The 26870-nt window shown below is 41.7% G+C and overlaps 1 protein-coding gene across 1 annotated transcript; it reads right to left on the minus strand.

The window, feature by feature from the left end:
- Window positions 1-4979: 4979 nt before the first annotated feature.
- On the minus strand, window positions 4980-26482 carry LOC102226975 (refilin-A-like). The gene is made up of 7 exons (XM_023343828.1): window positions 26402-26482; window positions 23322-23461; window positions 16712-16865; window positions 15050-15431; window positions 14612-14968; window positions 6891-7000; window positions 4980-6810 (listed from the first exon to the last, which is right to left on the minus strand). The coding sequence occupies exons 5-7, from the start codon at window positions 14828-14830 to the stop codon at window positions 6477-6479; spliced, it is 663 nt and encodes a 220-aa protein (XP_023199596.1). The 5' UTR covers window positions 14831-14968; window positions 15050-15431; window positions 16712-16865; window positions 23322-23461; window positions 26402-26482; the 3' UTR covers window positions 4980-6476.
- Window positions 26483-26870: the final 388 nt, after the last annotated feature.

Consider the following 26870-nt stretch of genomic DNA (forward strand, 5'->3'; position numbering starts at 1 on the left):
AACAGGGAAGGTCTGGAGTAATGACGGCTATGCGCCAGCAGGGGGTGGTGCAAGCAAATTTTCAGCCAGCTCATATTTCTAACCTTGGACAAGCCCTGCAAACACCGAGTGTAAAGAGCCTTTTTCAATAGATCGGAAAAGATTGAGCCGCTTTTCCCCGAACGCGGAAGCTGAGGTGCAGAGAGCCCATTATTCTGCGGGATCCTCTTTTATTGAAGCAGGTGAAACTCCCGAGCTCGTATAAGGAAACTGTTCACAAAGTGTGGAAATTATGATCCAACTGTATTCTAGTCGTGTTATAAATGTTGCAACATTTTGCATATTGAAAAAACATACAACATAAATGGTAGGTTAAAATTTAAATATCTACGGGTAGGTTACGCTGATCTTTTAAAAAAGCATCACATGGCACCAAAATACAGCAGTTCTCATTATCATCAGGGTGCAGAAGAGCCTGAACGGTGAAGCTGAAACCAGATGTTTTACATACTCTGTATAAAAATACAACCTGTTTTTCCCCTCATCGATTGTCATTAAATCAGACTAAACTGTAACTATTTTAGGTTGGTTAGAAATGCTAAAATATATGTTTTTATTTTTACTTCAAAGTTGTATATTTTGGGGTCACGTGTCTTTGAGTGTTTCCACAACTGGTACAACTACAACTGAGCCAGGTTTGTTGGCCGCCTCGCTCATACGCAGCTTTTCAACTCAATATTATTTTGGGATAGGCACAGCAAATTTAAATTATAGTCTTTTTAAAGCAACTTTGAAACTACATTAGCTTTATCCTAACTGTCGCAGTCATTTCCATAGCGCCATTTTCTCCCACACTTCAGCATTCTAGCTGATGTTTTAAGATGTTGCCATTATTTCCACTTTGCCGCTCACAAAGTTCCCAGTTAAGACGACAGTCTAAGGCAGGGGTTTTCAAAGTATGAAAGGGTGAGCCCCCCTCCAAGGAGCACAATGCCTGCTGCGCCCCGCCCCCCCTAAATCAACCCACACACAAACAAATGCCACTACAAAACACCTTCTAATTGCTTTTATTTTAGAACCATCTCATCTTTTAAAATGACACTTTACCTGACTGAAATTTAACACATGAACATTTTAAAACATTTCCTCCCATTTTAATTATTTTATCAGGGCCTTTGTGTGGCAAATACGCCCTTTTTTTCATTTTTCTAATGATAAGAACAACCCCAAACTCATTTTTCAACCGTTTTCTACGGTGGCCGACAGGTGCAAATGCGCAGCAAAAGAGAAAACATGCAAACAAAACAAAAAAAAAAAAAACACGCGCACAAATTAAATGCGGCAAGCAAAAAGCAAATAAAATGCAGCAAACAAAAAAGAAGACACCCCCGAATGAAATGCAGCAAACAAAAAGTGTTGAAAACGGAAGTGCTCCAGACCACTAGGGGGAGTCAAAGAAAATAGTATTCATTTCTATGGGACCAGATGCAAGATTCAGAGAAAGAAATTTGAAAGAAAGTAAAGGTACGTATTACTATATTTCTTATTTATACGTACCTTTACTTTCTTTCAAATTTCTTTCTCTGAATCTTGCATCTGGTCCCATAGAAATGAATACTATTTTCTTTGACTCCCCCTAGTGGTCTGGAGCACTTCCGTTTTCAACACTTTTTGTTTGCTGCATTTCATTCGGGGGTGTCTTCTTTTTTGTTTGCGTCTCTCTTTTTGTTTGCTGCATTTTATTCGCTTTTTGCTTGCCGCATTTAATTTGTGCGCGTGTTTTTTTGTTTGTTTGCATGTTTTCTCTTTTGCTGCGCATTTGCACCTGTCGGCCACCGTAGTTTTCTCAAACAAACGTTACATCTGAGATTCTGAGTTTAATGTTTGAGATACCAACAGCGTTTTCACATCTTAACAAAAACATTTTGATCAGATCTTTGGAACACATCTGTAAATGTTGCACACTTCCTTGAAATTAAAAAATAAATCAAAAACCTAAACAGTTGCAAAATCGTGGAGCTCTTTTTGTGGCTCATCTAAACAATTTATCTCGAGCTAAAAGAGCGTGTTGTATGAAAGAGCGGAGGCATACGAAGGAAAAAACAATTACGCATGCTATGCGCACCCTTTCTTTTTCTATCATGGTCCTGAATCATGTGTAACTCATTTTATTTATGATTTTAACTAAATTTGCAACATGGCAACACATTGGCAACATTACTGTTCAGCTCACCTTAGTTTTAGTGGGAACAATGTGCTTGTGTTTTTGATGCGCGAATCCGGTTAATGCGGGGTTGCGCTGTGGAGAGGTATAACAGCAGATCATCTTCAACCAGCAGCCTTGACCGGTTTTTGCTTTTTAGCATTGCGAGTGCGGAAAACCCACATTCGCAGAGATAGGTTGAAGTGAAGGGGATGAGCACGTTCACTGCCTTCGTGGAGAGCTGTGGAAATTCAGTCCCTACTGACAGCCAAAAGTGCGCTAACATGCTATCATTAGCCAGAACCTCCTTGCAGATTACACATTGCCGGCCTTGGAGCATCATCGGGAGCAGTCCAGGAAAATCCAAACTTTAAGTAGTCGTGGTCATACTTCCTCTTTTTTCTACTTACGCCAGAGCTTGTCTCCCCTGCCTTTTTCTTTACTAAAAATGTGTTCATTCTTTCTCTCACATCAGTAGACAGCAAGCAGATAGCTTCTTTTCCGGTTTATTTTTTCCCTCGCTCCGCGCCTCCCCTAAAGTGCTCTGGCGCCCCCTAGGGGAGGCGCGCCTCACACTTTGAAAACCGCCGGTCTAAGGCTTGCAAGCTTCCTCTGTTTTCCTCCAGCTATCGTAGTCCATAAGTCCATATTTGAGGGCCTACAAATAATTATAAGGCAAGAAAAGCATCTGGTACATCAGAAATCAAGAAGGTGGACAAATGCTAAATATACACTTAAACCAAAACAACAAATAAAATTGTCATAATTTATTAAGTAGATTTGTGTATATATATATATATATATATATATATATATATATATATATATATATATATATATATATATATATGTATGTTGACTGATTCTTTAGGAAATTTGAACTGTTTTTGTTTGAAACCCAAACCGTCAAAGAGCAACGACTTCCTGAATAGAGAATCATGTTTTGGGATGTTCCTCGCCACTCCACCAGGGGGCGCCCCAGTCCTGTTTAACTGGCAAAATTATGTGAGCGTCTGTGGAGAGAGACCCGAGGCGCTGGTCCAAAACTCTGCTCTGCTGCAGGAGCTGCTGTTATTTTAGTTACAGTCTGATATTAATGCCTGTGCACTCGGCACCACTGACACCCCGATTTACAGACACTGGGTCCACACTTCTGAAGTGTGGAGAACCCCATGATTGTGAACAACCAACATGAATCGACAAAATATTACTTGCACTTAAAATATGTTACTATTCTGAATTAACTTGCTGAACTGACATAAGTTATTTATTTTGGTTGAAATTGATAGGTTAGGAGCTCATACTTCTCAGTTCTTTGAAAGTCTTGCTTAAAAGCTGAAAATAAGAAGCAAGAACTCCAAGTTTCAAAAACAAATACTCAAGCTGGAACCGTTTGGGAATTGTTTTTTTATTATTATTATTATTCATTAAGGTTATACATCTTCTTAAATAATACCTCTCATAGGAACTGGAACAATGATTGACGTACAAAAATATAAAGAGAATTATGAAGTGCCTCGATGCCACATATACAATAGGACAATATTTTACAGTATCAAATGTTATGGCAAGTGTTAAAGACAAAAAAACAAAACAATTATCACACATAAAACCACCAAGGTATTAAATATAACATCTGTCTGCTTTCTTCCATCAAAACCAAACGTCTCACAGACCGTCAACACAAGGATAACTCAAACCTCCCAGGAACTTCTGGCTTGGTACGAAAAAAACAAAAACCTCAGCGAGAACTATTTCCCTTTTCTTACATTTTCATTCTTTGCAAATATTCCTTCCTTCTGAGCTCTTTCTATCTACACTTACTGTTCTCCCCTCTGTGTCACCCGTCTCACTGCACTGCCTCAGCTTACGCCCTCCTGTCAGTCCGGCTCCACTCTGACCCGGAGGTTCCCTCAAACTCGGCATGGGCCAGGACGGTAGCCTCGAGTTAAAATGCGATGCTAACACAGCGATAACACCCAGATTTATATGCTAATGATGTCATTATCTTTTTTAGATTGCTTTTAGTTTGCCAAATGTTGTTGTGTGAACACGGCTGATCTGTGACACTCCTTTGTTTCCACACCCAAGTTTCCAAGCAGTCAAACTGTTTTTTTTTTTTTTTGCAAGTCAGGGAAAATGTAGTGGCCTTCTTTCAGGCAGCTGTGTGGCAGTGTGCAGCACCTTCTGGTAGCTACAGCACTTTCTCTGGCATCTCATAAAAGGAGCGTCGATATAAAATCTTTGAAGTTGTAAAACCGTAAAGTATTTTTATTTTTTCTGTTTACCGGCCTACTTCAGATAATAATAATCCTACAAAAACAAAAAAAAAGACAAACTCCAAACCTCACCTGAAAAAAGGAATACATATTTGTAATAAAATACCACGGGAAATTTGAGGTAAAGTCTGATTAGTTGTCTTATTCAGCAACCTGAAATATATTTTTTTCATACATTTGAGACACACGTAAGGAACAGAAAAACCCCTGATTTCTTCGCCAGTGAGCTCTCATGCGGTTTCACGGCTCTGCTTTGGACACACTAGATGTGGAGACGATCAAAAATTATACACATCGGATCAGAAACGGCTCCACACGATAATTCCATGGAATTTAAAATAAGATTTGCAATTAATATCGGATTTAACATCCAATTACGTTCTCTCTGGTTTCAAAAACCTCAATTTGACATTTATTTTACATATTACATCAGGGAGCTTATATATATATATATATATATATATATATATATATATATATATATATATATATATATATATATATATATATATAAATCTTTTAAGAAAATCATTTAAATGATTGTCTTAAATGTATTTAACTCTCTTGGTGCCTTTATTTAGTATACTCTCAGACTAGTTGGTCCTGAAGGTCGAAGCTAACAGCAACATTGTCCCGACTGCGTTGGGTGGTTATTTACATGATGAGGCCCGTTGGAGGCGGTCCGTTACCAGTGATCTTCCTGTATGAAACAAGTACTGAGCAGAGAACATGTTCAAGTCAGAATAACTGTACGGCACCAAAATAAAGCAAAGTCAAGATCACTAAATTAGCGTTTAAGTTGGTGTAAGTTTAGTGCTATTATTACTAAAGATGAGTCATGTTCCATTCAGATCTGTTTTCCACAGGAAGCTTATCGGTGTTGCACTTCCACCGACCAAACAATCATTTATGTAAATAAGCGCCCGATTCAAACGTGACATGATTTAACTAGTTTATAAATTAGCTTTTGCATTAGCCGCTATGATCTGTTGTCGAATTTGTTTTCAAATGGAAGAAATTGACTTTGGTCTCAGCTCCTCTCAAACTAGCTGCTAGCCTCTGTGCCCAACTGTTCTGGATTCATACTAAATAAATTTGCTCCCTTGTCTTTAGCTTTTATTTCCTGTGTGAAATAAGCTCACCTTTCCTAAATGGCTCTTCCCTCCACTTTTCCCTTAAGTTCAGACCATGTAGTCTTACAGCCACACAGTCCCAAGCAATTCTAGTTTCTACATTTCAATAAATAACACTAAGTCCGCCTTAATTCTGTGACCACCGTTTTTATCGCAGCCCTTCAGCGCCAACGAGATAGGATCCCGTCTACCAAGTTCAGAATAGTAAGCTGAGTTGGTGATTATCTGGCGTGGTTTTCAGATCACTGTGTGCTCGTGTCCCCAGTCTAACCTCGGCTGATGAGAAGAGATGCTGCCCAGAGTCGCTTTTGGAGTTTTTGGTCTCCAGCGTATGGAGTTACTCAAAGGAAATAATCTATTTTTGGTCCACTTTTCAGAGGCAGCACAGAAATTCCCCACCACTACTCCAGGTCCTCTGAGGGAACTGCGACATGTAGAAAACAAGTGCAATAGAGCCATATTCAGAACACTTTGCATCGGTGTGACTGGGTAAAATCCACAGCACGTGTCGATAATTTTTATTTTCATTTTTTCCCTTTCCTCTATATACAGACACCAGGAATCTGAAGGTTACTGTCAGCAAGGCTCCAGTCCCACCAGAAGGGGGAGCACAGGTCCTGAGCTTGTTAGCTCTCGTGCTAAATAAGACATTAGCCACTGCAGGGCAGCTGCAGAGCACCAAAGGCCCCATTCAAGACCGCCACAGCAGAAATCAAAAATACTCTGACTCTGATGATTAAGAGCGGGGGTTTAAAACTCCAGGCACTTCTCTTCCAGTGTGGATCTGTCCAAATTCCTTACGGTGAGAAAAACACACAATTTTTTATTTTTTTTAAAAAAGGTAAAAGTTCAAATGAAGTCCCTTGATGACGCCATGTAGCCCTACAGGTCCTCTGTGTAGATGACGCAGGGGCTCGTGTCCTCGCTGGACTCCAGCTGCACCGTGGACACGAACCAGCGGCGGGCGCCCGTGGGGTTGTAGTTGAGGGTGGTGCGGTAAGTGTTCTTGGCGTGTTTTGGGTAGATGATGGTGGTGCTCTGGTAGCTGACGGGCTTCTGCCGTGGCTCCAGGTACACCTGCGTCTTGTAGCTTCTCCAAGTGGAGTTCTGCACCGCCACCACCGTCTCGCTGAAGGAAGTGGGCATGGGAACCGGGGCGCACACCACCCGGTCTCGGTAGTGCTTGTCGGAGTCGTACTTGACTGCAGACGTGCACCTGAAAGGGAGAGAGGGGCCCGTTTAGGAACGTGTCGGTGGTTACATGAGCGAGAGAGAACCGACTGCATGATGACTAACTTGATTTCCTGCTCCGGTTTGGTGTTGACCTCGATGCTCTCTCCGTAGAACACCGGGTGCATGCGCGACTTCGGGTCTGTTCCTGCACAGTTCAGCAGCAGGTAGGGCAGCTGTGGGAAGAGGGGAGGGGGAATTTATGACTCACTTTCTCACGGCCCCATGTAAGACCTGTTGAACTACTTTTGATGTAGCCTTTCAAGAAATTCTTGTAAAAAAAAAGGAAAGAAAGAAGAGAAATGCAGCCTTGTTGATGGGTTTCAACAGAGTAAACTACCCAGATTAACAACCCCGTTGAGCCCACCCTCACTCTGCAGACACTCCCAGGTGAGAACTGTCATAGCACTCATCCAGCAACTTTGCCCTTATTGTCTTATATTTTCAAGCTAATATTTCTTCCTTGTAAAAGCCACAAAACTTTTTTATTCTGCCAGCAGGAGGCAGTAGCGTTAGCAGCCTCCAAAGAATCAAATTTTCTGTTGTACTCCTACATTTTGAAGACTTTCAACGTGATCCCAGAGACAAATGTTGGGTTACCCAAAGTACTGCCCATCCCCCACCTGTTGCTGGAAGGAAGCCCGGTGCGTTTTTTTCTATGCTTTTAAGAAAGGCGAATTCAGTTGGTTGCAACTTCAAACTTCTTGTTCACGATTCCTTTCTTTTAAATCAGCATGAGTTCTGTGAATTATAGGATGTATTTACTGCATATCATCATCTTCCTTAAACAATGGTCTAAGTGACCCCCCCCCCCCCCAAAAAATGTCTAAATTGTCTTTTGGCAAAAATTTACTTTGGCCATTATTTTTGTAAAGTTATATTCTGGGTGTTTGTTCATTGATTTGTATTATTTTCCCAGTTTTCCTTTAATTGCACTTTAATGTTTAAAATAGCAAATTTGAACCTCAAATTTAATCTCTAACATACATGCATGGCATATATGCTATTTTGAAAAGCATCAATCCATCCAGCACCAAGACTGGGACAAAAATCTTCATATCTGTCCCTGGATGGATTTGCAAACTTTAATCTGACTTTTTATGAGACTATTGGAGCAATAACCTCTTCCTCTCTGAGTGACATTTCAGGCCATGTTTATATATTTGCTTAAGCATTTAACTCAAGTGTTAAAGGAGAGAGGCTTGCAAAGCATCATCATCATCTGGGCTCTCCCTGTTTGTTTAAAGGCACAGTAATCTTTTTGTCTGTAAACTTCTGACTTTGAAGAAAGTAATTAAATAGTAAAAATGATCCATCTGTCAACATTCTGCTATAGTAAATTGTGATAATATTGGTAATTTTACTTGACCTAAATCAGATAAAGTTTACTCTACTTTAATATGAGACAGAGAGAAAACAAAATGTTATGATTCTTATTACAGTGTATGCAAATATATGGATTCCACCACAAATGTACATAGCATGACTGTAACTGTAATAATTATTACGATATTTCATGTTACCAGCAGAAGAAATAATTGCTGCTTTTCTGTTTGAAACACAAGCGATTGGTATTTGACATCGATATTTCTTACCATCATGAAACCCGGTTGGTATTACTTAAGGTAACACTTTTGAGAATTTCAAACTAGCCTTTGCCTAATATAAAATTAGAGGAAAAAATGGCAAGAAAAGTAAGAGAGTAAGAAAAGTCTGTGGTGCTGCTTGGAGCCCAGTGGAGTGAAGGAAACGGGTAATGAGGTGATAGAGAAGTGACACAGCAAAGATCAGCAGGGAAGGTCAACGCTAAAGTTTAAAACAACAACCGCGCAGCTCCGTCTCACTTTGCTCATTCGCTAAGAGATTATTTTTCTGTTTTCTTAACCTGGCCTTCCTTTAATGGCTGCTCTGGCTGCCTCTAATGATTTTAATGACAGACTGATCGGACGTGACTTCAGAAAGTAGATCAAAATGACCGCCTTTACATATCTTATTAGCTGTAAATAGTTAAATACAACCAGAACTTAAGTTTAAGCTGGAGTAAAGTATTGAGGATGTCTTTACTGGATCATTGAGTAAAAAAAAACACACAGACTGAAAAAAATGAGGAAGTTCCAGTTTTGTTTTGTTTTTTCATTTCAGATTCAACAACCTGAGAACAGACACTCTTTTTAAGATTTATTTTCAATGATGTCCTGCAGCCCTACTCTCAACTGGATTTAGGTCTGGGCTTTGACTGGACTAAAGGTGGGCGACATGGATTTAGGATTTTAGAGTGACATTTTGTGGTACTATTGTGATAATGATAAAGATTGTGGTAAAATCCCTGTTTATTACTTATTTTCTAAGTAACAGTTTGGCTGTGACTGCATGGCACAGCATTCACAGCACCACAAACAGAAATAATGTTGAAAAATATGCATATTCACAATATGCTTCTTCAATGCAATCTACTTTAAAAAGTGTGATTTATACCTCTAAACTGCACACAGTAACTGCATTTAACCATTTTGTCCAAACTGACTGATATTCATTGATGCTTTCATGGATATTACCATGATATTTACCATCAACAACTGAAATTTTTCAGGACGACAACAAATCAAAATTATTATGAGAAATTCTCCACGGTAAATGACAAAACATATATTGTCTTTTTCAGTAGGTTCTCCCACCCGAGCTTTACATCTCTGCAGCTCCACCACAGTCAAAAATGACCTTTTGCTCCCGAGATGAATGCTCTCCCTGCCCAGCTTGTCCCTTCAGGTGAACGTGAACGTTTTGCGGCCGGTGATGGATCGAACAGCGTTCCACACCAAAGCTGGGTATATTGTTTTATAACCTAACCCTGTCATAAATTTCTCCTCAGCTTTTCTCTCTTGACCTGTCTGCTTTGTGACGCCGTTTGAACCGTCAGAACAGCTCCACTTATGCTGAGATTAAATCACACAAAGGAGGAGCACCCTGTTTACTACCGAGGAGACTCCTAAAGGCGACTGGCTACACTGGATTTTATTTAGGGGTAGCACTGTAACGGGAGGTGAATACTAATCTCAACACAATACCTTAATCATTGCGTTTGTAATTGGGGGAACGTGAAGAGGTTAAAGGGGAATGGAAAATTTTGCGAGCTACCGTAAGACTGCAGGCGAAGTCACAACAACTAGTTTTTGCTGGATGATAAATTGTCCCAGAAGTTATTGCGATAAACGATAAATATTGTTGTTTGGAGATCACTTTCAAGTGATTTAATGGTAATGGTATATTAGTGCAAGAACACATTGTTAAAGATCAATAAACTTTAAATTCTAATGAAGATTCAAGACTTGAACTGGAAGACATTTTAAATATCCAAACTAAATAAACAAGATACAGAAACAACAAACAAATCGAACTATAAAGTCTCTGTAAACAAAATTGTCCATCAAAAACAAGGGGCTAGTCGAGACCAAAGCATCAGCATGATAAAAGTGGATGACTTTTATCATCCACTTTTTGGTAGAAGGAGAGTAAAGAGAAAAAAAAGATAAATCATGGAAAAGGAAATTATTAAGCTCATTTTCATTTATCGTGCGATTAATCGGTGTATTGCGACAAGCCGATGTATGAGTCAAGTTTGTCCCCAACATTGTCCAACGTTGTCCCACATTGTCGCGTGGGTACAAATGCTCTGGTTGGTGGAGATCCGCTTCTCTGCAGCTCTCGGGTTACACACAGAGGAGGCTGTCACATGCCGTAGCCCGGCCACCAGAAGAGACGAGCAACAGCGGGCCAAGGGCGGCAGCGCTCCCTCTCTGAGCTGCGGCGCAGCTGCTGGACTCGCCGCCGAGGCCTTAACGAAGCGAGTCGACAGGCGGCTCGTTTTCTGCTGTGACCTGAACACGCTGTACTAGTGTGTGTGATCGGCTTTCCCTCTGCCGCTGCCTGCAACACGCACGAGCAGAGGGGCCTTCCGGTCTGGCCGTTTCTCTGCAAAGAGTTCTGGCAAAGCAAACACTGGTGAAAGGAGGGCAGTCACCTCTAAAGGCAGCGTGTCACATCGACAAAGCAGAAACCCCGCCTGGAAGCCCAGAAGAAATGGTCTGCAGCTGAGCAGTCTACAGTTCACACAATGCACAATGCAGAGCCGGCCGCTGAGGGCGGAGCGGCGCCAAGCAAAACACAGATTTCCAGCTGCCGGCTGTTCTTTACGGCAAAGGCCTCTGACTCTACATCCTGTGTTTGCTCTGAATTTGATGGAAGTGCGTGAAACTATTTAGGAGCAGTATTGAAACTCGACGCTAACTCAGGGCTCTCCTTTGGCCTGGAGCAAAACTCAGAGCAGTGCTGCTTCCACGCTGTCTGGGAAAGGCTGCAGTTTGATTTCAGCAGTTCTCAGACAAGAATGGAAAAGGGAAGCAGGAATTTGGAAAATTGTTTGTATTTCCAGGTTTTGTTCCTGATCCTCCTCTCTAAATGTTCTCTCCTTCCTTTCTCGTGTCATTTGTTCTTTCTTTGTGCCTTTACCTCTTTCCTTGCATGTGTATTTCTCCTTCCCTGTGTTCTTCCTCCAACCTTTCTCCTACTTCCATGCTTTTCTTCTTCTCTTCTTCCCTTAATTCTGTCCATCTTTGCATCATTTCTTCCTTGAGCCCTTCCATCCTTTATTTCTTAAGTTTTCCTTAGTCTTTCTTAGACATTCCTTCTTTCTTCATTCCTCCCTCAAACTTTGTCTTACTTCCATTCCTTCCTTCTTTCTTTGTACCCTTCCTTCCTTTCCTATGCATCTTCCTTTTGTCTTTCCTTTTTCTTTCCTAAAGCCTTCTTGTTCTGTGCTTCCTTCCTTCTTTGTTTTCTTCCTTCATTCCATCCTTGTGACTTTCCTTCCTCCCTTTCTCACTTCCTTCCTTTCTTACTGTCTTCTTTGTGTCCTACCTTGTTTCCTTCCTTCCTGCCTACTATAGAAATATCTTGCATATATTCATAGTGAACTTTATTATGTTTTATGTAAAATCAACATAACAGACTGAGAGGTCTAGAAATATCTGGAATCTGTGCAGTAAAGCGTGTTGGCATCCTGGCTTAAAGATGACCAGATCATCACACATTGTCTATACATCTGAAGTATATCTTAAGAACGTCTTTGTGTTGAAAAACAGAAAGCTGTTTGGTATCTACACATCTTGAACCTCAGCCAGGTTAGTGAACAGACAGGCTGTCTGAACATTCATCCGTGTTTAGAAGCTGGAGGTCATCAAACACTTATGCCACAGCCTGCTGCTGCTCTGACAAACCCCCTGCACCCCAAAATAGAGCTGGTGGGGGAGAAAGGGGGATTGTTTTTCTGCGGCATGTGAAAACAACACAAAAACACACCAGGAAATGTGTAAAACGTGAAAAGCGCGCACACACACACACACACAAAAAGGGAGCCAAGTCCAGTAAGGCTGACGTTTGGAAGAGCCGGACTGGTCCGAGAGGATTCAGAGTTTCCTGTCAGGCTCCAGCAGACGGACGCTCGGCTGCAGAAACTCTGCTTTTCCGTTCCCTCCTTCACACACTTCAGCCGTCACCTCGACCTGCGTAGGCATGTTCCGGGAGGCTTCGGGAACCGGGAGTGTCCTGCATTAGACTTTCCCTCGTGATGGTTGTGACACGCAGGTCACCGCGGGATGCCTCGTTAAAATTCATTCTTGTTCACTTTGGAAGACGAGAAAACGTTTGCAGTTGCCATTAATCAAATCCTGTCATTTCATGGGGGAAGGCAGGGGTGGAGAAGGGCGACTGTCCTCAGCTGAATAAGTGCTTCAACATGCGCCGACTCTGTGTTTAATTGATAGCAAACATCTCTGGAAGAATAACGTCGATTTGTGCACGTGAATGTCTGCTGGTGCAGAGAGCGTCAGCAGCATTCGGAGGATTAGAAGTAAAAACCAAATGCAGCGTCTTTTTGCTTGTCTGGAGCATTGCTGGCTGATCGCAGAGCCAAATGAGTAGAAGTTGTTTACTCCCAAATAAGGCGTGTCTGGAGCATAATAATATCAGATATCAGATGATTAGAGCATGTTTGGTAACTTTGATTTCGCTGATACCTGTGCTTCTTTAAACACAGACAGAGCAGTCATGGGATTCTGATGATTACACTAATCAAAAATATAATTTCTTCATAATATTTCTGCAAGGCATAAATCTACATCATGACCCAAATTCCTGCTATTCACTTAACAGAAAGTCAACTTATTTTGCAACAACTGCAAAGTCATTATCATAGCTTAACTAAGGAAACGATGTTTGACATAAAATGTCAAAAAACATTGATAATATCAATACCAAGTCAGTATCGGTATCGGATTGATAATAGCGTGGTAACATCGATACTTTAGTTTCAGACATTACGGTTCAGTTTCTCAACTCCACCTCAAAAAAAAAAGAAGATTTTTTTGATTTTCTCTCAAAAGACCATTTATTTTTCCACTTTGTTTATTGAGGAAAAGACGCACACAAATCAGTTCTGTTGTTCTATTGTTTCTGTTTATCTTGTTCAAACGTTACTAAAGCATTTTGTACACACCTACAAACTTTGTTCAAATTCTGTCCTCGGTTAGAACAAAGTAATTGAAAGAGAAAACCACAAAAACACCTAAATGTCAGAAGTTTGATGATATATCAAACTTAAAAGTATCAGTATCGGAATATGTATCGGTATCGGCAAAACTGGCTCTATTATTGTTTTGATACCAAAATATGCAGCACACCTCTAAGACGTTGCCACTTGTTGTTGTGTAACAGTGTTGCCATATTGAGCAGTGGATTCCTTGACATGCATGTTTTTAATTTTTATTTTTGCAACCAAATTTGTTTTTCAAATAGCAACATTTCTCTATGCAACAGATTTCCCTGAGCCAGCTGAGAAGCAGTGGTCAGCAACAGGTAGGGGAGGGGTTCTCTCAAGTTCTCTGGTCTCTTGTTAAAAGAACCATAAACATTAGGAAGGATATGATGAAAAATTGGAAGCTGTAATTTCCTACAACTATTTTTTAAAAATGATTATTATTTTTCTACTTAATGAAGTCAAAGAGGAGGAACAAATCATTTCTGGTTGAACGGATCAGTCAGGATAACCCTGGAAATGTTAAAGGAGGTGCACAGCTGCTTCTCTTCAAACAGGTTGGGGAGGTCCAGATCTGTTTTACAAGCAATTAGCCTGTAGGAACAGGTTTCAACAGAAATCTCCTGAGGGGTTTGTGTACAGATGCGGGAGAGCGCACGGCCCGCTGATTACATTTGATTCGTCAGAAAAACCCAAGCAAAAATCTCTAGCAATCACTGGTTAGTGTTAAATTCCCTTTCTGTTCAGCTTTAACTTGAGCTTCATGTTATTCTGCTAAAAAAACCAACAACAAATAAAATAATAATAATAAAAAGCCATGAAAGTCTCATCTGGAGGGGACACCTTGGAGGCCCCGGACCCGTGTCCCTGATGCCTCCTAATGAGGGGCCAGTGGCATCTCCACCGTGAGAGCCAGATCAGAGGTTTGCAACTGAGGAATTCAGAGAGAGAGAGAGAGAGAGAGAGAGAGAGAGAGAGAGAGAGAGAGAAAGAGAGAGAGCTTCCAGATGTGCAAGAGGGAACTGATCTCAAGTCTGTTTCTGCTCAAAAGCTAAAATCCTCACATTTTCACTTTGTCCCCCGTCAGCCCTGTCATTATTATGACTATCATGAAGTAAATCACAGTAAAATTGCACTAAGATGTCTGTAAAAATAAAAATAACCAGCTCACAGATGAGGCAGTGTCGTGGTTTCTTACCAGCTTGCCCTCTCTGCTCTCCTTTCTGTAACATCCCTGATTGCTGTCGACGGGCGTCGCGCAGCCGCCGGAGCGCGACTCGATCAGAGCCGGAGACAGCGAGCAGAAGGGCGGACTGGGACTGGGGGGCAAGCCCGAGTCCGGACTGTCGAGCAGCCCTTCACGGTTCTTTCCTTTGAGGCTCTCGTCCATCGCTTGTAAATGTAGGTGCCCCACCATTTCTGGGACAGCAGAGTTGGAAAAAGCTCTTAGACAAAGTCGACCGGGCAGGCTTCTTCTTCTTCTTTTATTGTGAAAATCACCCCCAAACTAGCGCGCTGAGAAGAAATAATCCCTTTTAGCTTCTGAATACGGTTTCTGCATGAAGAAAGTGAGATTCAGAGGAGATTCAACCACTTATTAAATTGCATTTATTTCTCATCGAATCACAGTGCCTACCTGCGCGTGGAGAATGCTCGTATTTAATCCAGAGCAATATTCCGATTGTAGGAAAATAAACCACGAGACGCAATTTTAATGTCGCTTTTCTTCATAAAAAAAAAGAAGAAAGAAACTCTAGAAGAAGAAAAAAATCCAAGCGTGCGTCTGGCATCGATCTGGATGAGCTCCTCTCCTTCGCTCCGCGCTGTTTCAGTGTTTCTGCGGACTGTGTGCTCTCAGGAGGAGAGCTCCCTCTTGATCATCCTGCCAGCTAGAGTCTCTCTCTCTCTCTCTCTTCCTTGTACCTGGATCCAGTCCAGCCCCTCATGATCTGGATCAGTTCCACGCACCACCGACAGGGGGGAGCGCGTCTCGCGTCTCCCGCTGTGCAGGTTGGAGGCTGTAAACAAATGAGCCAGGTGGCTGTTGATTAGCTACCCAACCTTTATAGGTTTCATATTAAATAATAGGTTATTAGCCTACATTTTTAATTTATGAAGTATTTTTATCTATCTATCTATCTATCTATCTATCTATCTATCTATCTATCTATCTATCTATCTATCTATCTATCTATCTATCTATCTATCTATCTATCTATCTATCTATCTATCTATCTATCTATCTATCTATCTATCTATCTATCTATCTATCTATCTATCTATCTATCTATCTATCTATCTATCTATCTATCTATCTATCTATCTATCAATTAAACTATCAGCTATGTATATCAGTAGATCTAGTCAGACAGAATTAAAAAAAAAACTTTGATAAACATGTCAGCAAAAGACAAAATAAAAGGTCTAATACACAGAGCTACAGAGCTCCTTACTGTGAATAAGATTACAATTCATTGTATGACTTCTTCTACTAGACTTTTCCTTCCACTCAACTTTCCCCTAATGTGCCTGGATGCAGTTTTCTGTGAACACAGCAGCTTCACGAGGGTCTCTGTGTCGGACAACCGTCAAGTCAGCACTTTGTGTTTATATAAGCCCGATAGCACTGTATGAAAAACCGTATGCGTGTGTTCCTACGAAATAAATTCTCTTCCAGGAAATCGAAAATGAACTGGATAAATGCATGAAACATGTCACTCTGTTCAGTGCATCTATATCACATAGAAATGTGTCGTTCTAATTTAAATGTATACAAATGAACTTTCCAAGTATTCTCTGTTTTATGAAGATGCACCTGTGCAAAACTGGATCCTCTGCAAATGGATTAACATGAGACTGGCGCTCTTTAGCACTCAAACTCATTTCTATCCAAGCCTGGACTGGAAAACTCACTGTAGCATTATCAAAGAATTAAAATGTGGACACATTCAGAACATCTGACATGGAAAGCTTTCTTATTAGCTTATAATCCAATCGAATCGCAGCTCCTTCAAAAAGGCTGTACAAAAACATAAGTGCCGATTATTGCTGGACATTTATTTTATCTTCTCTGTATTAAGTCAATAAGAGGAAGGTTAAGAAGTTCCTCTCTCTCTGTGTGTGTGTATGTGCGGGGGTGTGTGTGTCTGACTATGCAGACTGGTGTATTTCAGGATTGGGTGGAGATGGGTGGGAACCTTCATCCACCAGTAACCAAATAGGTTGTGCTGCACACCACTCAGAAAATCACACACACACACACACACGCACACACACACACACACACACACTCACACACCGGCAGGCAGGGCGGCGAAAACAGCTGAGCAGACAGAAGTCATCAGGGTTGCTATGGGACACAGATCTCAACCTTTTGTGGCTGGTTTGCTCCCACTTGTAGGTACAAGTGGGAGCTGGTGCTCTTCCTCAGTGCTGCTGCGCCCGCCGTCGCTCTAAAGCAGAACAAAAATGAAAGGCAGCATAGAAATGCAGAGAAGCAGCCGATTGAGCTTTTTGATGGTCTACCAGCTCTCCATGGCGATTACCACGACCGTTCAGGGAGATCATGTGTGATGCTTCCTCCAGTGTCTTATATAAACTACGACCCCTTTGTTTGTCCGTGTGTTGTCTGGATTGTGCGTATGCTTAATGGCATCTTTTATAAGCATGTGCAGCTGCAATCATGTTTGGAGGGAACTGTTTTGATTCCTCTGCGCCAGCGACTGGGAGCCCTCAGCAGGAAGCGGCACAGCGAGGTTTTACTGCGGTTCCTGCAAGTCAGGTGTGTGTTTGTGTCATCGTCTCCATCTTAAACAGGTCATCATGTCGATCCTCAGGCATTTGGAGGATAAGCGCGGCGATCTGGTACAGATTAGCCTCAGCACACTCGGACCCAGACGACGAGCGTGCTTTTTGTGGGAGAAAGTGTGTTTGCGAGCACATCGAAGCGGAGAGTTGCTCGGCTGCAGATGAAGAAGCCTCAGGAAGAGGCTGCAGTGATTCTGCTGGGCTTGGATTCGGTGTTACATGAACATTAGTCTCTTCATCCTGCTGTGGATGGATGTAGGCAAAGCTATGGTTCTCAACTAGAGAACCAGTTCTCAAGAACTACCTCATGGAAACATGTTGTTAATCTTTCTAAAATGAATAATAACAAACTAACGTACTGGAAAAGTGCTGGAGAACAATGAACCAAGAACAAATTATGGTATTGCTCCATTTAGGTCTAAAGTTGGAACTTAACATATACCAAAGCTTTTATGTAAACAAACTGAAGCCTTTGTTCACCAACATTTCAAAAAAAGTCATCTTGTGCCCCCTGAGCTGAAATGTTACTAAGAGTGACTGTATTTTTAAAATTTACTTTTGCTTCAAGCCCTCACTGTAATGAGGCGACTTGTAAAAACGAAACTTTTGATGCGTTTGCTTATTGAATGTTACACCAAGAAGGAGTCACCTTAACGGGTCGCAGGCAAGAAAAAAACGGTATTTTCTGCGACAGAGCCTGCTCAATGTTTTCTCCATGTGCCTTCATTCATCAGGCAGCTGGATTACTCTTTGAAAGGCCGCGATCAATCATTTTTCAGGATAACAGCCTGGATATCTGTTTTGTACTTCTCATTCCTCCAGTTAAAAGTTCCTCCAACCCGTGACCTTTCCGCCGCGGCTGCCAAACCCACTGCATTTTTGAGCAGACACCTTTTAGCGTTTTTGCGGGAGATGATTGAGGAGCTTTGCAATCAGACGTCTTCAGTCGAGGGTTTGAGATCCCAGGAGAGATCGGGACAGAGACAGAGTCGAGGGGAGGACAGCCAAGTTGTCTGCTGATGAATCATTTTGCGGCGCTCCATCGTCCTTTCCCGTCTCAGAGCTGTCCTGCCTCAGATCCCGTCATTCTTGCACACACACAGGCAGAACCAGGACATACGCAAAACAAACGTCCTATTTTTTGATCTTATAGACGTTTCGCTTTTTAAAAGGTGTCATACAAATTAAACTGACATAAAAACGCCTGGCTCAGGGTTCCTGTTCTGCTGCGACGCTGCTGGGGCTGGGTGGCAGGTCACAGCTGTGCCAGGCCTACTGGCTTGCCACAGCTGAAAGACGGACGTGCTCTGAAATTGGTCCTCAGTTTTTCACGTCCGCATTTTCAAAACGCAGTCCACATTCTTTCTGGGGGCGTGTTGCTCTCGGTGCACGTAGGCGTGCGCACCTGCTGTCTGGAAAAGTTCTTATTGTAAACAAACCAGAAAGAGGCCCATCCTGGCAGGACAGTTGTTTTGATCTGGCGGGGAACGTCACTGTGGTTTCCACACACACTCGCTCTCTAAGCCGTGAGTCCTCCCCGTCTCACATAGGTGTCTGGTCTCCATGCTGTTTTCACACAATGTAATCATAAAAACAAGCTGCACTCCTGTTACTCTGTTCGTTCAGTAGAAGAGAGACCTTTAGCTTTGTGCTATTTATTTCTTTATCTTTGTATATTATGTATATACACATAACCTGCATCTTAACTCGAGTCGAGCAAATCTCAATCTCGTTGTAATCTGTTGATGACAATGACAATAAATCTTATCTTATCTTATCTTATCTTAGCTGCGTGATGCTCGGGGGTGGCAAATTTCAAGTATGCCATCCAGATCTCAGCCTTGAATCCTCACATCAGCAGTTTCAGTAACATCTGGTTTTAATGTTTGGAGATGCTCCCCAAATGGAGAAGACAGTCCACACCATGTTACTTTCTCAGTAACCGTCAAGGTTTCTCTCCTTGAGTCGTAGTCGGTTGTAATCTAAAGGTAGACCCATCACAACGTCACAAGTCATTAGGATCATTAAAAACATTTTCAGCGGTGCTGTTCAGTTCAATCCAAATCAGTTAGCCTAATGCAGCTCCTTTCATAATCAGCTCTTGTCGATATTCAGTGGGCCTCTGCTTATTCACGGCTCTGTGTGAATTTACCTGTGATTTTTCTGCGGAACGTGACTCCGAATTATTTGCAGAAACTTTGACTATTCGCAGATTTTATTTTGTAGAAGATATCTAGAGCATTAAAAAGAAAATTCAAAAGATTAGGAAGCGGAAATGCCTTGGTGCAATGCAACTTGACATGCTATTGGCTGGCAATCCAGCCAGCTCATCTTCCGTGGCACTGATTGGCTGATTGGCTGACCCCCCATGAGCAGAAATAAGGAAGACTGCATATATTAGCTAGAACTGTTTCTACTGTGTGTTTTAATGCACATTAAGCTATACCTGGTGTTTGAACTACTAAAATAGGCAGTTATAAGCATTTTTAGAGGGGGTCTGGGATATTCAGGTATTTCAGTTTCGTAAGGTTTTGTTGTGGTCTCTAACTGTGAGGATTTTAGTTTTTTGTGTGTTTATTTTGGTTTCTGTGCCAGTTCCATCTACCCCTTGATTGATCCCAGCTGTGTCTCTTGTTTCTTGTCAGGTTCTTGTCTATCCAGTTGTCAAATGTCATTGTCTCGTCATTGCAGTATTTTCTAGTTGCTACCAGTTCTGAGCTCCTTGCCTTCTGCTCACCTGTGCTGCCTGGATATTGTGCATTATTTGTCATTAAACCATCATTTTCTCTACTACCTGGGTCCACTGGGTCTACCACACCTCCCACAACCGCAAAACATGACACCAGCACCCGTGAATCGTGCAGTTGGTAGCACTGTTGCCTTGCAGCAAGAAGGTCATGGGTTCGATTCCCGGGCCGGGGTCTTTCTGCATAGAGTTTGCATGTTCTCCCTGTGCATGCGTGGGTTCTCTTCGGGTTCTCCGGCTTCCTCCCACAGTCCAAAAACATGACTGTTAGGTTAATTGGTCTCTCTAAATTCTCCCTAGGGGTGAGTGTGTGTGTGAATGGTTGTTTGTTCTGTATGTCTTTGTGTTGCCCTGCGACAGACTGGCGACCTGTCCAGGGTGTACCCCGCCTCTTGCCTGGAACGTAGCTGGAGGTAGACACCAGCAACCCTCCCAACAACATTAGGGACAAGGGTGAACAGAAAATGGAAAGATGGATGGAATTAAATCATATTTTGGGAGTTAGAAATATTTTGTGCTTCATGTATAAGATTTCTCAGCAATGTTGCTCCACAGTAGTCAGAGCAGGAGTTTTCTTGATCTGGCAATATTATATAAGTTGGAATGTAAGTCGCTGAAATAGATGTTGATGTTGGGAGTTCTATTTTCATAAAAAACTTTAGTAAAATGCAATTTAGAAATCCCATTTAGGGTAATTGGGTCATTGAAAATGTGTTCCTAAAGTGTCTAACTCCAAAAACAAACTTTATTCAAGATTTGAGGCCTTGAAGTTTAATGACTTGATTAGATATTGAAGTCTTTTTGGATTTATGATGAAGCATAATCAACAGAGCACTATAAATTTATCCAGTGTTAGTCAATGTACATATAAAACAAAGAGTACTTGTCCAAGTATCAGACCTGGTGGAACGCCATTATAAACTCTTAATATGTGGCAAGGAGCTTTCTTTTTTTTCTTTTTGCCATTGTTTTGATTGATTGGACTGTCCAAATCTTCCCAAGGTGTTCACAGACTGCTGATCCGGTGATGTGTGGACGCCTACCACATGTACCGTGACATGTGGAAGAAAAATGTCATCATTCAGGAAAAACAACGGGTTTTATTGATCATCCCCCAGCTTTGCTGAGCTTTAAAATTTGGTTTGTTTTTAGTGAGAAACATTTTCCAGAGCCGCATCCTTTCGGTTTTCTGAGGGGATCGGTTCGCATGTGTATCAGTGCTCACACGGTGACCTCCTAACAGCAGCCGCCCCTCTGGCTCCACAGCTGCTGGCTTTGCATGCTAGCAGCTCATTGACTCTCAGCTGTAATCAGAGTGATTCACCTGCGTGCCACCTCCTCTGACATTTGCGCTCACATGCAACTTTCTGCGAAACGGTCGATAGGTACACACAACACCTGCTCCGCTTAATGCATAACAGTGAGATATGCGATTGACGAAGCGATACAGTTTCACATGCCAATCCATACTCTGCGGGGAAACTCGGGGAGAGACAGTCAATAGTCTGTCTCCGCTTTGAGATACGCCTGGTGCACATGAGTCACCGTCCTGTCAAACAAATACCAGTGTGCGGGGAGTGTCGCTGGTATCCAAACCATAAAACAGAAACGGGGACAGAGATGTAATCTGTGCTTTGTGCAAGAGTGTTGATCCTCTGTGTTATTTATTGACCTGTTGAGGTGCGTGGTGGTCACGCTGACAAGCCGGACGGACAAACACAGAGCGGGGGAAAGGTCACAGCGGGGGCAGAGGACAGAGAGACACCGGCTGTTTATGTTTCTCTCCCATTCGTCTTCCTGCAGATGCTCTCGTCTCCACACGCTGCCTTTTCACCGCGCTCTTTGTGCTTCTGCGGTGTAAACAAGCACCGCACTCTATTCCTGGGAGCAGCCCGGCCTGTTTGCTCTCTGTGTGTTTGCTCAGGCTGTGAGTGTTAGCTCTGCGCAGGTAGCTAAGGGCATCAAATCTGATCCAACAAATCTGAGATGAATGTAAACATGACAGCAGCTCACCACAGAGACGCAATATTTATTACCCTGGGTTTGGACCGCTGTGATTGGGGCCCGGTTACAGGGATATCAAGCAAACCGGGATTTCCTCTTGAGTGACACAGGGATTTATTCCCTGCAGTATCTTTTCTCTTACTTGGGAAACACTTCAAACTCCCACATCCAAAGTGATTTGTGCTCCTGCCAAGCAGACAGCACCCCATGTGCTCTGCCATCAGCGAGGGTTATATTTCCCATAGTGCTTTGTGTCTGCCTTTTTGCCTCTTGGGGATGGAATGACAAGTGTGGACCACCCATGTCTGCTTTTGCCCTCAACGGTGATGGAAAAAAGAGAGAAAAACCTCTCTCCAGCTTCAATATGTGTGTGTGTAAAATCATAAGCTATTGCTTACAAATGCATGCTTGCCAGCGTGATGAGCCAAATTCTGAAAGGTTGACAACCTAATAAGTGATAATTGACTCAATTTTTTTTGCCTTACCTTAAACAAATATTTATTCAAGAGATGTTGGAAAAAGCCGCAGGCTTTTTACTCCTTCGACTTAATCTTCTGAAAGGTCTGCCTGAGTGAGTCAGCTCTGCTGCTTAATCTATTTAACCATCACTTACCTGATTGGATCTCTTGCTTAAGGAGGAATTCCCCTACTTGTTGTGGATTAACTGTGCAAGTATGATCTGAGCATGAAGACAAAGTCTTGCTGTATTCTCTTCACTGACTGAGTGCAGCGTTAGACGCTGTATCGAAGATCTGCCATCCTTCATGAGCAATCAGAATTTTTGCAGTTCCCTTTTTCTCTAAAATGTCAAATAGTAATAAAAAAACAGAGCACAGCAGATCCTGGTTGAGCCTGTGGTTGTAAAGTTTATGTGGACAGTTATTCATAAACTAATCATTGCCCAGGAAACAGAAGAACCGCAGAGAGAAAGCAGGCAGATGCACTCTGGTGACAGAACTTGTACTAGACTCCGTCCTGCGTCGCTGCAGCTTCGTCACCTTAAATAGATGGATGGTTTGATCTTTTGGATGCATTCACTTCTTCTTTAAACAATAAATCAGCATAGATTTTTGTTTTCACACCGTTATGCATCTAATTCGCATTTCAGCGAGAGTCGGATTTACGTAAATAATGTGCCATCATTCTTGGCATGTGATGCTGCAATTTACAAAATCTGATTTAAAGCAGTTCTTTGTTTTTTTACTCTTAGCTTCTTAACTGACAGCACTGTTTTAAAAATTAATTCAAATAAACAGAAAAGGTCACAGCATTTTCCTCAGGATATTAAAACCACTAAATAAACTGCCTCTCTATGCAGACGCTCTGTTCACACCGATGAAGAATCACTCACCTCCCAAGTGTTTGAAGTGGCTCCAGCTGCAAGACATTCCAACCTGTTTTTGTCAGCACTAGTGGGCTTCATTTAAGAGGTGTCAGACAGGAAAGCGGGTTAAAGCCGGTACTCGAACCCATGATGGCCGTGCGTTTTACCTTTTCATAAAAAAAAAAGATTCTCATAATATGCGAAGCTAGATTTTAAGAAATGTGAAACAGCAGCTGACACACCAAAACAGAAACAGATAAATGCTTGGAATTCTGTTTCTTGTTTCTGCATGTAAACAGCTTTTAAGTCATCATGTCAAAGCAGATCTTTGGACAGGCACACAATTACTTATTTACTAGGTGAATTTCTTAGAAACTTGAACATTTGTCTATGAAAAACGCAGAGCAATAATGGAGTCTGCATAACAGGGTCAAGTGCAGGGACAGTTTTAAGCAACAAACAGAGAGTGCGTCACCAAACTGTGTTTATTTAATACCTTTGAATGAAAGCCCTGTTGGATTTTAAAGATAAGAGATGGATTTTTGTCTTCATTTCAAAGTCAGCCATGCAGCTAACGTCTACTTAACAAGTGGAAGCTTTTATTTAGTACTAAACTGAAAGAGAAGGATTTGGCTTTCAGGAGACGGTCCTGTTAGTTGTCCACCAGCGGGCTCCAGTTCCCGTTAAGCTAATTAATGTTCCACCAAGCAGCGGAGCAGCATTGGATTTTACTGCTGCACAGACATATGCAAGAAACCTGGCCAGTAAAATCCGCAAAAACACATTTCAGACATTTGTTTACCTCAGGGGGTTGGTATTCATCCTACCATCCCATTCGACAGCGCTTCATTTTGGAATGAGTGCCTGCAATAAGTCAGGACACTGACTGTAAAAATGATTCGAGAATCTAAGAGTGCTGACAGAGCTTTCGGGCTCCCGTTGACGGAGGCTTGTTAGTCAGACACGTCTGCAGTGACACACGCTGTTGTTTTGTGCAGCTGGTGTCTGGCCTCAGGCCTTCAGAGCCATGCGTCTTTGAGCTGTTGCTCAACACAGCTGTGGATAAACAGGCTGTGTTTAGATCCCCGTGTCTCAACCTGTACACACACAGGGACACACTTGCAGCAAAGAAACAAACCGGGATGTGTGGAATGGGTGTATTAGCAGTGCCACACCGGAAAAAAACAAAAAAGCCCTCTTGCCCCGACTTGTTCTATTGAGTGAAATCGCTCTGTTGCACTCCCATTCAGTGTAACAACATGAAGGCACCTCTGTAGATTTCAGCTTAGTCATGTAAGTGTGTTTGTGTGCAAGTAAGGAAAGTTAACACGTTCATTTGCTGTTTTGCATAAAAGAAAAACGACGAGGAAAGACGAGCAGGAACTGGGTAGCAGTGCAGTTCACTGAGTGAGCTGGAGGCTGAAACTGAAATCGCAAAGAGATTTTCAGCTTGAGTTCAGTTTGATGATGGTGAATCAGATTGCAAGAAAAAAAAAAGTTATTTCAGTCTTTCCAACAGATGTGTTTTAAAAGAGGTGGGTGCGTGCTGGACATGGACCTTCTCGCTGCAAGGCAACTGCGCAGTCCCCAAATGATTACACACAGCTCAATTAAGCACTAATGGTTAACACCTTTAATGTTTGCACACTACTTTGACTGGAATTATTTTGTTTACTACAGTTTGATTTTATTCTGCCAGCAGCGGACAAACAGGTACCTCTGGTGGCAATTAATGATAGCTGAGGATTTTCAGGATGGAAGACAATAACCTGGTGAAACTTACTCCACAAACACGTTACGTTCCAGGAAGGCATTTACAAAAAAAAAACCAGGTCAACCTGTGCAGCCACTAATTTGTGATAAAGTCCTCTGACTCACTCTGACTGAAGAAATGATCCGGTTCCTAACTTTGATTTGTTTTGGGCAGAAAGCAAGTACTTGTTTTACCAGACGAGTATGTTGAAAATGACATTCTGCTACTTATCAGGGCAGTTCAAATACTCTGAAGTGAGCTTATGAGTAAGTTACTATAAGTAAAGTTCCTTTAACCGCAGTGACACATGTCATCTAGCAGTTAGTGTGTAGGAAGGTGGATAAATCCTTGGGATGATGAAAGTCTAAAACCCTGCCCAATTTTTGTTCCAAACTTGCGAGTTAAAATGCTTTTTCTTTTAAAATTAAGATGCTGATATTAGTAGATAACAAATGTCTTCACTGTGGCTCAGTCTTCTGACAGAGAAGCGTACGAATACGTCTAGTAACTTAATGGAACTTCCCTTCAAAACATCTGAATTACCCATTTCATTTTGAGAATGAAGTCACAAAATTACAATAATAAAGTTGAAATAATATTAGGATAAAGTTGTAGTAGTATGAGAATAAAGTCATAGAGAATAAAATCTTATTATGAGAATAAAATTCTCGTTTTATTACTTTATTCTTGTATTATTTTGACTTTATTCTCTTACAACTTTATTATCGTAATGCAATAACTTGTAATTTTATGACATTATTCTCATAATTAATTTTTTTGAAATTTTCTTAGCCAAGCTCTAATACTCCATTATACGTATATTTAAAGGTAAAGTGGTGTCTGTCTATATATATATATATATATATATATATATATATATATATATATATATATATATATATATATATATATATATATATATATATATATATATGTATATCCATAAAGTTTAAGTGAACCTCTACCTCCTACAACCATTTTTCATGTAAACCATAATTAGTTTCTTTTCATATATTTGCCCAAATCAAACATGGTGATAGCAGAAAGTAGAAAAATTAAGTTTTTGATATTAGAGTTGTTTTAGAGTGGCAAAGGTTTGCTTTGGTTTATGGATTGGGATTACCATTCCCTTTAAATCTAGCTGTAGATTGAGCTATCAGGGCCTACAAATCTGAATTTACACTGAGAGGACATGCTAGGAGAACCATTCCCTGCGAGGTAATTTTGTCTCATGAGGTTTTAACAAAACTTCCCTTAGAAATGTCAAACTATCCCTTTAAAGTATAACAAATTTTGCACACAGTAGCACGCCCTTCAGCTGTACTCAATGCGAAAAGCCAAAAATACTGTTTACCTAGTGGAGTTCTGTGCAGGCAAGCTGCTGCACTTTTGTTTCCTAGAATCCTTCCAGCTGCGATTAAAGGAGACGCTGAACAGAACCCAAACTGAAACTTCAGCTTGGGTTTGTGCGGCAGGTTTGTTCAGCTGGGTGGGCCTGGATCTGAGGTTGGTCTTTGACCATTGTCCCACCGGCCCACTTTGACCCCACGTGACATATGGGGAAACGTCAACACGCAGAGCAAACATATTGTCCCTCCTTCAGCCGACTTGGAGTGGCCGGACAGGTACAGCGGTGCAGGCAGAGAGAGAAGAGGCCACTCGAAGGGCCTTTTTCTCTCAGCAAATGCTAATATTTTCAGGTTAGCCCTTGAGCATCCAGACATGGAATTTGTGGTGAATATTTTGCATATGTAAGCTATAAAAGAACCCTGCATGTTCTGGCAAGCGAAGCTCTGCCGCTCGACCGGGAGCTCTGTTTGAGT

This window comes from Xiphophorus maculatus, chromosome 12, assembly GCF_002775205.1.
Source record: "Xiphophorus maculatus strain JP 163 A chromosome 12, X_maculatus-5.0-male, whole genome shotgun sequence".
NCBI lineage: Eukaryota > Metazoa > Chordata > Actinopteri > Cyprinodontiformes > Poeciliidae > Xiphophorus > Xiphophorus maculatus.

Bases quoted from the DNA above. Each gene is read 5' to 3' on its own strand.
- LOC102226975 (XM_023343828.1), bottom strand. From the start codon at position 14,830: ATGGTGGGGCACCTACATTTACAAGCGATGGACGAGAGCCTCAAAGGA. The intron at 7,001-14,611 runs GTAAGAAACCAC...CTCTTCCCACAG, and splicing joins AGAGCAGAGAGGGCAAGCTG to CTGCCCTACCTGCTGCTGAA. The intron at 6,811-6,890 runs GTTAGTCATCAT...TCTCCCTTTCAG, and splicing joins AAACCGGAGCAGGAAATCAA to GTGCACGTCTGCAGTCAAGT.